The following is a 10,768-nucleotide window of genomic DNA, read 5'->3' as shown; positions in this document are numbered from 1 at the left end:
TCACAGGATAATAACTGGATGTTTATTTCATTCTGTGGTACAGGGGGTGTAATGGAAAAACAAGCAGAGGCTTTCATTGGAACCACGCCACTGATTGATTTCCTCAGTGAAGCATTTCATTGTTGGGATGAATGAAAGTCCGACAGCCTGGCAAACACAGAACCAGTGATATGACAAGAGAATTTGACCAATAGAGATCTTACACAAGATTTCATGAATCACTCTTTTGGTGAGAACTCTTCTTATTGATGCGGTGATATGACATCAAACTTGAGAAGTGAATGTTTGGACAAGATTTCTTAATTCTTTTTAATTTAAGTATTTTCTTAAGAAGCTCACATTTTCAGATTTCTGAGATACTACCACAAGAATATAAGGATCAACGAAAAAAGATTTAACCAACCATATTAATTCTCACTTGTTTTCCTTTAAAGTGCAGCTTGACATTCACAAAAAACGATTTGCTTTGACAGAGAAAGTTAGATGATAACTTTACAGCAAGGAGCCACATAAGTTTTTATATTCATCCTAAATATATAAGTGGTACCGATCATCTCATCTAATTCTCTGTAAGAGACCAAAATGTCAAAATGCTGCTTTGGGGAAAATCCCAAAACATTTGATTAGACAGTCCAACACCGTCAGATTCCAGGTGTTTTCTCATTGAGTTCAAGTCCTCTGCTTACTGACAACAACAGTTAAGTCCAACATGTGAGATTTGGGAAATAAGAGTCAGTTTTCTACAAACAGTAGAACAGCAGTTATACTGCCCAACAAATGCTATAACTGCCTCTTATTTACATTTCCAGGTATACAAACGTGAGCCAGCGCCTAACGATATTATCCAAAGTAAAATCCTGAATCCTGTGAGACTATGAACCAAAGACAAACCTGAAAAAACATTCAATTAAACCAAAAGTCTCATCATCAATTTGCCATTTTTAAGCTTTCACTCACGCTTGCGTTTCGCTGCTTTATCACATTTGTCAGAAGACACTGAGCTGGAGCGTAGGCACTAATTTCTAATCTGCCACACAAAATGAACAAACTACATAAAGATGGCTCTTCTCACTCTGTCTTCTTTAGCTCTGACCTTTACAAAAAGAAAACAGTCTGCCAAGATACGTCTTAAATTTTCACTTGTGCGAACAAGGATGAGGCGTCGACTCCTGACTCGCATCATCTGACATGAAAATGACCTTGAATACAAAAAAACACACCAATTATATCAAATATGTTACACACTACCATCATTTTCCCCTCAGTGTTTTTGTTTATTACACAAAACTGGCGTGACAATAAATAAAACTCTCCACACACGAATAATGATGGACGTTAAATCTGTTTCCATTTTCTTGCATACAAAAATACATCCGATATAATTCCGATATTCAAAATATCCTCCTATCGTGTTCGATCTACACTAACATGAGGCCACTTTCATTCAAACAGTTTCCTCCACCGACCAACAGCAGCTGAAATGACAAAAAACACATCGGAGAAACCGCAGAGCCATCAGACTGCTAAGTGGATTTACTGTTTGCTGAGGTTGTCTAACGCAGCTTACCTGTCGATGATGATCTCAACTACAGACAGTCACAGCCTCCATTATAGAGATTGGAGGGGAAATGAAACATTAAGCATAGCCTTTGTGTTTGTATGTGTTGTAAATACCAAGAGAATGGCTAAAAGTGGAGCTGCATGCTGGGATGTCACAGCGTACAGAATCAGTCTGTTCAATCTGTTACTTTTCATTTCTTTCTCACTTAATCACAGCGCATAGTGTCGTCTCACCACTGCCTTCTCATTTAAGAACCTTTAAGAACAATCATCGCCTCCATCCTGGCCGACAGACCTTTTCGCTTATATGATGGATTTGCTGCCAGGGGTGACAGGAGTGATGCATTGATTACTAATGGTAATCGCAGCTATAGAGAGTGGCTGAAGATCCAGACTTGATGAGGGGGCGGGTTTCCTGGACTGATGTCACAGAGTGAAGAGGCGGGACTTGCTCCTCCCCTCCTCCTCACCCGCCACCTGGGGGATGCGGGGAAGCAGTGCAGAGCGGGTCAGACCCCAGAATCGAGGCGGAGACAAGTCCTTCTTGGTGGCAGTGAACTTCCAGCCCATGTGGGAGCCGCAGGTCCGGCACTGAGCGATAGTCCAGGCGTACCTGACGGCAGAAGAACAGGGCAACATATGTCACAGTCGTCTACAGAAATGCTTCCAGAAATCAGTGTAATGATTCCAGAAATCCCCGTCTGTATGTGACTCACAGGTCTCGAGACCTTTTCATCTCATGCAGGAATCACAAACTCACATGTAAAGTGAGCTCAGAGAAACTTTTATAGTAAATATGAAAACAGCTTCTGCACAATGAAGGTCAAACACCTTTGTGAAGTAACAATCTTTTGCCATTGATCAAAACCTACAGTATGTTCATCAAAACCTTTATTTCACATTTCATGGATATATTTTCCATTACAAATCCTCAATGCCGTCTTTGATGATTAGTATTTATAGATGCAACAACCAACTTATGTCAGAGTGCACCCTGATTTCACCGCCTCTTGAAGCATCCCAATAAATGAAAATGTAGCATGGCAATAAATCAATATATTGATAAATGCAGATTGTTACGTACAGTGTTCTGTATGTCTTGTATGTAGACATGTTATAGGTGTACATGTATTGTGGTCTGTTTTGTGTTGTTGTTTTTCCTCCTCCTGTTTTCGTTCTCCTTCTTCACAGATGTGCACACCTGGTTCCAATCATCAAATTACCACACATGTTCCAGATCTCCCATCAAACATTCCCCTTTAAAGAGTCCTTTGTTTTGTTAGCAGGGAGGCTTTTGGGTTGTGGCTGAGCTCTGATTGGTTTAGCTTGGTTGTTTGCTGGTGTAATGATTTATCTTTAGTTTTACCAAATTTGTTAAACTCTATTATTTGAGTTGTTAGCAGCCTTCTTGTGTTTTGTCTTTGTTACATTTTTTGTTGTGCGCACAGGGACAACAAGGACAGGTAAGACACTCCGGGTCTACATATCACACATACACACACACACACACACACGTAGGTTTACTTCTTGTTAATACCCCAGGTTAGAGTGAGCATCACCCGCTGTACTTTTGGGTGCTAAGCACCTTTAAAAGGGGGGGGGGATTATTTATGTTCTTTTCTTTGGTGCCACTGACCGTCCTTGTTGATCCCTTTGTTGCTTTCTGTAAATAAATACTTTCTTTGCTTCATATCGGGTCCTGGCTTTTGTGTGACTGCACACTCACTTTCCCAAGCCTGTTGCCCTTATGTTATGTCCTACTCCGAGCCACCAGAGGGCGTAACTCAGATCAATTTAATTCTCTATCATAAACCAAATATTCCACTGATCAGCATCTTGTCAGGTTCTCTTGAAATTTATATCTCAATTAATTTCCACACATGAGAGGATAATAATCTTCAGACATGTGCAACTGCACTATTAGGAACTAAAACTAGATTTCGTTTTATTAGATCAATAGTCTGAATTGATAAGTTTGACAATAACCCTGGACCACAAACAAAAAGGAACAGATGTTCCATCAAAAATAAAAGACATTATTGTTCATGATAAAACACAGTAATGCCAAAGACTTTGAATTTCAGGCAGTGGGCAACATCAGAATGGATTAGAGCTGGACCTTCAATGCAATGTCTCAGGGGTAGAGTGAGGTCTCACTCACGTCTCATTTAAAAGGACACATTTATAAAAGCACTGAAAATCCCAGTGACAGGTCTGAGTCATTCAATTTACTGTGTGTGTTATGTGTTGTATTATTCACAGCTCTGGGTGGGGGAAGAGAGCTTAATGGCATTAGTACGGCAGAGTTACCCTGGAAACCAGCTGTGCAGCGTGGACGGCCTGCCAACCAGGTTGAGGTTGTTGGCTTTGTAGACAGTCAGGGTTTCATGGACGTAACCGTGAGGGTTGACGTACGCCGCCATGGGGCCGTACAGAGACAAGCTGCAGAGAGAGGAGCGGCAGGTTGAGGATGTCAGCAGCAGCACTTACCCTTTTATTAAACAGCTCAGCCAAAAAGGAAATATCAGAACGATCCAATGAGACAGAACAGAGATTTCATAAAAAAGGTATCAAACTCCAAAATGCCAAAATAGACATTTTAAATCTGCATCCACTGTAAACCAACCATTCAATATGCAGACAATAAACGTGTGCATTATTCAAATCTACAAAAGAAGTAAACAGGTTTTTTTTTAAGATGCAACATACAGTGTCAAGGTGAATATGTGCATTAAATTTGTATGATGAAAAAAACTGTAAACTGTTGTTAAATTTCAGTCATGACTACTTATGTCAGAATAAGTATTGTGTAGTTTCAGTTTTGCAATGGAAAGTACAGATTATACAGTTTGGGATATTTTTACGGTATACTGTATATAAGCTATGATCAATATTGTAAAATTAACAATGACTGTGTAATGTAGCATGTGTCACTGATGAATCCACATAAAACCGTCACATTCACAGATTCTTCTGCTCTACAGAGAGTCTTAGTGTCTTTTTTTTTGGTTCTGTGTTGCTGCACATTACTTGTCTGGCTGGAACAAGCTTCGATAAAGAGACAGTACATTCTCTAAGTAGAGACATGGTCACTGGAGGACAAGACATTTTTGGCAGGGAGACCAAAAACAGAGCTAGAAGGAGAAAACCAATTTCAAACTTGAAGAGCACTTGGAGAGCACATACCTCCACCTATGCTATGTCATGTTAAAGAAAGTTTCAAATATAATCGCTGGATCCTTGCATAGAAAGCAGCAGAAACTTTACTTTGCGTCATTTTCTCCAGGAGTCCTTTACTCTAGTCCAGTTGAAGTGTGGGTCCCTAATGGAAAATTCATTTAACCATATATATATATATATGTAGTGGGAGAATGCTTTAAAAGAAAAAGAAACTCTCTACTATCTTCCTCAAAAACCATATTCAACACAGAATCACTCACTGAGATTATCCGGATGACCTCAGACAAAACTGTGAACTACAGAAACAGCTCAGGTTTTTTCTATTAATATAAATACTAACCGGTAAAATGCACTGAAAAGTTAAGGTTTCTGTCTTTGAGCAAAAATAAAGTAAAGATGAACAACTCCTTGATTGCAAATACTTCAGGGAAAGACCTTTGTGAATGTAGAAGTATAAAATGTTGCATCATGTTATACTTTTGATGTTATTACCGAATTAAATGACTTCCTGTTTGATGTGAGAGGGCTGTCAGAGCTGATTATTGGACCAAATATGCAGTACTGGCTTTTAAGCTCTCTGTTTTGGATACCTGCCAGATGGAGGAAGGTGGGACACCGTCAAGTGTAATATCACCAAAGATTATTTACTTATTTCAGACAAAATGTCAAGTCTCTTGAAGCTTTTGTTAACACTGTGCTGTGAGGAATTAACCTACAGCATGTCACAATAGAGCCTTGAAGCGAAAAAAAAACAAAACGATGTTCCTCACCTGAAGATCTCATTTTTGGTGGTGATTTCTGTGTCCTGGCACTGCTTACAGCACAGGGACGTGCACTGAGGAGGAGAGAATAAAGGTAAGTGTTTACAAGATATAAATATGTCAAATTGTTCTCACTGAGGATCCTAGTGACCAATCAGACGGTTTGCTGGGCGACATGAGCTCAGATCTTCAGTGTGACCAAGGAGCAGAGCAGACGATGGGCAGACACACATTCAGCGACAGCTTTACAGCTCCTGGTAATGCAACCATGGTACTTAGTGTTTAGAGCTTGTGTCTCACTCTCTTAACGTCCGTGATTAGGCTACAGTGAGACTGGCCTTCTTCACACGGAAATATTTGTCCTTTCTGTCATTAAAGAATCCAAAGTTAAATCATACTGAGAGTCCAATGTAAAATCATTTCTTTGATCGATAAATGTTTATGATCTGATTCCACTTCAGGTACATGCCGTTGTGATATCTGTGTTTCAAGTACTTGTCAGTTATTGTACATCTATAATGCAATATCTATTATGCCTGGAGTAAAACCTGCTTTAACCTTTTCTTACATGATGAAGACCACATGACACCTCTCACCCTTGTTTTAACAAACATGCCCAACTAAAGAGGGAACGTTTTGATCTAATGACGGCAAAAGAGGAAAGGTTAACAAAGGTTATTGTTGTGTGATGGAGTTATGATGCAGTCCCAGGTCGACTGTGGCTGAAAAGAACCTGTAACTGCCCTGACACACAGGACTGAGTGAAACCAGGACGACCAGACTGCATTGTACTGTTTATATTGAAATGTGGATGTTAGCGGAGAGGAGAGGAAGGCAAGGATAAAGTAAGAACAGCTTCTTTAATCTGGATCCAACTCACCGTCACATTGGAATTTCAGCCAACACATGGATATAGTCAGTATGCACAGTGTAGACTTTACTGTAGGATCTGACTGCTGAGGAATTAGATGTTGATAATGACGCTGATGTATATGTGCGCCGACTATTTATCTTTTAAAATGTATTGTTACAGGAATTAATCAAACTCTGTTTGCTTATCTTGAACTTAAGAATGTAGACACTCTTTTGGTTGTGAAGGTCAACTGAGTGTCAACACACTCGTCGGGGGGGTCACCTGGGACGTTTTCCTTACCCGGTCCATGATGTCCAGTTCACAGCGGAGTCTCTGGATGGCACTGCCTATCTTCAGCAGCTGGAGTCGCAGAGCATCGTCTATTGGCAGACAGGCCGCCACTCTGTAGGAGAAGTCTGACAGAAACCAGGTAGGAGTGAGAGAAGGAGGGATGAAAGAAGAGAAAGCACAAAGAACAGAAACAAACAGGCGGGCATGTGGGTGGACATCTGTGTGTGTATACGTCTGTGATCCATCTGTGGTCCATCTGTAATAAACAGAACAGAGGCTGACCTACGGCGTTCGTAGGGAGGGAATCATCCTTCAGATTCTCGTCCCATTCGTGGAGGTGTTTCTTCACTCTGTTCATGAGTGACTCCTGTGAGGTGGAACACAAGAGCCACAAATCAACGTGGTTTACATTCGCAGCCGTGTGGTGTTTATGTACTGAGGAAATTCCCGGGCGTGCACACGGGGCTGATTTACTCACAGAGTCATAGAGTGCATAGACCCAGGGCGGCCACGGCGTCAGACTGGCACAGTGAAACTTCCTCTGTGATGAACAACAGTCGAACCATTAGTCAAGTCAATCTGATCTGATTCTTACAGAAGGACCCAACATCCATTCTGTTTCCTCGTTTTTGGAAACAGAATGGATGTTGGGTCCTTCAGTAAGAATCAGATCAGATTTTGTATATGTTTTTGTTTAAAAAAGCTGCAGCAATAACAACATTTTACGATTATTATATTGACCAAAAAGTAATTGGCAGCAAGTCTGACAATCAATCAATTGTTTAAGATGCTTAAACATTTGATGATTTTCTTATTTCCCTTTTTACATATTACGGTCATACAAAACAAGACATTAGAAGATGGCAACATGGATTCTGAGACTTAGGATGGACTATTAATTGAAAAAAAATATTTGAAGAGAAATACGATAGATGATTGTTACCTGTAGCCTTATATTTTACTTGGACAGTTAGGATTCTCCGTTTTTGATTCAGAAGAGTACAATAGCAAAGAACATGTTTCTTGCGATTGCTGCACAGTTCTGTTGTGTGTTTGTGTGTCTGACCTGTTGATATTTAGTCCACCAGCACTGGGACTTTTTGCAGCTCTGGGTTGTGGGTTTGGAAGAAGGGTGCATGTGGAGCCTGGTGAGGGGCCCGAGCTGCACGGCAGACAGGGGATCTGGAAGGATTCGCTCTGGAAGGATCTGTACTTTGGCTTGTCGGATCCTGGAGGAGAAAAACAGAAGGAGAGAATGACAAGAGGCTGTGGAACAACAGAGAGGGAGGGAGGGAAATGTGAAAGAGTACAGGAGAAGTCAGATGAAAGTGAAGGGATGAGTAATTGATAAAACAACTGGTTGCTGGCTGGAAGATATCTGGTGTATGACAGGATGTTTGTAAATGTGAGGTGATGATAAAAAGGTGCGGTGTGTACTTTTTCTCTGCAGGAAGAAGTTTTCCCTCAAATCATCATCCGAAACAAACAGTAAATCTTTTAAAAAAAGGACAAACTAAAGGCGAAGAAATAAGTTTAAATTGAATTCAGAATTCAAAGACAGAAAATGTATATTTGCATCTCAAGGGTCTTTAGCCACATACATTTTTTAAATATATAAAGTCATCTGTAGAATTGCCCTTTACATTCAAGACAAGGTGTCATGGTATAATATATATTTATACTGTGTGGCAGGAAAAATGCCATTAAAAATCTAATAAATCTAGTAAATATCCCTGCACAGATGCCACAAGAGCAGTTTGCATTTGACCGATTGTTATCTTGAAATCTACACTTATTAACGTGGCTTGCAGGACAAGAAGAGGTCAACAGGATTATGTCCAGCCATTTGTGTGGTTTACATAATAACTACATAAAGACGGAAATGAGGACTCTGATTTATCGAAAATAAAATGTAAACAATTTCCTGTCCAGTGGAGGATGTCCACCTGCATGATCTATAGTATGACTACAACAATTGAATAAGCAGCAAAATTAGCTATTTATTGCTGAGCGACATATAATTGCAACACATTTTTTCAACGAACAAAAAAAACCTTCGAAATAATGAACATAAACTCATCATAAATCTGATTTAAAACTCAAAAGTGCATGTTGAATAACATGTGAATGTGAATAAGAGCTGCATAAATAAATACAAGTGGTTGAGATTGGCTGATCCCTTCTTCACTGTTTAAGGTGATATGAGGAGTTAGTGTGCCCTCTAGTGGTGAACCAGGGGAGCACTGTTTTTGAGTAATTCTGAACCTGAAAGTGCAGTCGTTACACGGAGCTCCACATAATGGCTGATTACACACACAGTGTAGTTTATAATCCAGAGAACAGCTGACTCCCTGACAAACAATTAGTATGAAAACCTGCATGACTCTGAGTCCTGATGACTATTGTGAGAACCAGGGCACAGTGTTTGTCTCTATTCAGTGACGTGTACATTTCACAAGAGTCCTGTTTTATGGGGCCAATTCAACTCACCCATCTGCTTGAGTTCTTATCTCATGGACCTTGAACCTCTGCCTCCCCACAGCTTTCACTTTGACTGTTTCAATGCCGTACTCCTGCTCCTCCCGGTATGCATAGATTTCAGCTGTCGTCCCAAACTCTGGATCAAGGTCACTTGCATCACTGCAGGAATAGACATAAAACAATGCCATTTAAATTAGCATTGCACTGTATGAAGGGAGTTAGACAGATGTGGTTATTTACCATTGACCAGGTTTAGAAGCTCTAATGGTATCACAGGTTTTCTGTTTAAATGTGATCATTTCTGGGCTGAAGCAGAGTGACCCTGACGACAGCTCTCGGACTTTAAATAAGCTTCACCAAGTGTCACAGAATGCTCATCATGACTCGTAAAAAAATGTTTGTGTGTGGGATATCAGTGGTGCATCAATTTAACATATATAATAACAAAAAAAATGGCCATCCATCAGATGACACCAGTCAGACATCAACATCAATGTTCTGCAGAAGCAATTCCATAAACCTGTACCTGTGTGCGAGCACAGCAAATGTGCGGTCTTTCTGGATGACGCTCCTCATCATGCTGACCTCCTGTGGCCTGAAGAGCTGAAGAGGAAGCGTCTGTCCCGGCACCAGCATCACAGCCGTGTGTGGCAGCACAGGGATGGTCTGACAGCTGTCCTCATCGTGGACTGTGCGGCCGTGAAACTCCTCCATGTCTGCACCCAGATACTGTCCAGGCAGGGGTCAGAGTCAGTACAACACAACACAGCCACAAGATGCCCACAACAGATGCGGAGGACTCACAAAACGGCTCTGTGAAGGCTTTAAAAAACACTGGAAAGGTGTTTTGTGGCCCTGAAGTACAAATCCCAACATAATTACACAACAACAAATCACGATAAGGGTAAGGGAGAAAGGAAAACCCTGACAAAACTACATTCTTATTAGCCATTTTGTGATCTTATTTGTTGTTGTGTTTCCTAATTTAGTGTTGTGTTTTTGTATCTACCGTTGCGTTTTCTAATTTGTTATTGTGTTTTCTTATTGCTGTTGTACTTTGTGATTTGTTGTCTTTTGCACTTCAGGGGCACCATAGAAGTTGCACATGTGGGGTATTGAATATGTAGAACGTCATGACACGTTAAACTGTGGCATCACTCACAGAATGGGATGTGGGAAGACTTTGGTCAAAGGTGATGATGTTGGGCTTCTCTGCCTCTTCACTGTCTCGGTCCTCAGTCTCCATGCCATCTTCCTCCTCCTCTTCATCGTTGTCTGTTATAGCACAAAGACAAAAGATGCTGTCAGAGAGGCTAGTTAGCTTCCTGGGTGTCTGCTAACTAACACCAAAGTGGCATTTTCATCAGCTTAACAAATCAAAGTGCCGCTCTTAAATGAACGGAAAGCGAAAGCAGTGGTTTCAGTCAGGATGAGATATCTGTACAGTGGCCTGCTGTGTACTCATGCTATGTTAGCTAGCCGTTAGCCGGGGGAGCAGATCAACACTCTGCAGGTGAGCTACGAGCGGAGTTTCGGTGAGTTTAACTGTCACCTGGTAAGAGTTGTAGCTGGTTTCCCATGTTGTCGTTGATGTTGTCTTCGCCTCCAGCCCTCTCGTCAGCCATATCCCTGTGTTTACAAT

General features: G+C 40.9%; 1 protein-coding gene across 1 annotated transcript; it reads right to left on the bottom strand.

Annotated features, from left to right (window-relative positions):
• Window positions 1-10,768, bottom strand: crbn (cereblon). Its single transcript, XM_062400563.1, has 11 exons — window positions 10,679-10,768; window positions 10,289-10,401; window positions 9,653-9,855; window positions 9,136-9,285; window positions 7,712-7,874; window positions 7,124-7,186; window positions 6,928-7,012; window positions 6,655-6,770; window positions 5,511-5,575; window positions 3,871-4,002; window positions 1-2,173 (listed from the first exon to the last, which is right to left on the bottom strand). Exons 1-11 carry the CDS (start codon window positions 10,749-10,751, stop codon window positions 1,987-1,989), a joined length of 1,350 nt encoding a protein of 449 aa, XP_062256547.1. The 5' UTR covers window positions 10,752-10,768; the 3' UTR covers window positions 1-1,986.

This window comes from Platichthys flesus, chromosome 2 (assembly GCF_949316205.1).
Source record: "Platichthys flesus chromosome 2, fPlaFle2.1, whole genome shotgun sequence".
Taxonomy (NCBI): Eukaryota; Metazoa; Chordata; class Actinopteri; order Pleuronectiformes; family Pleuronectidae; genus Platichthys; species Platichthys flesus.
This window is presented reverse-complemented; position numbering and strand designations above follow the sequence as displayed.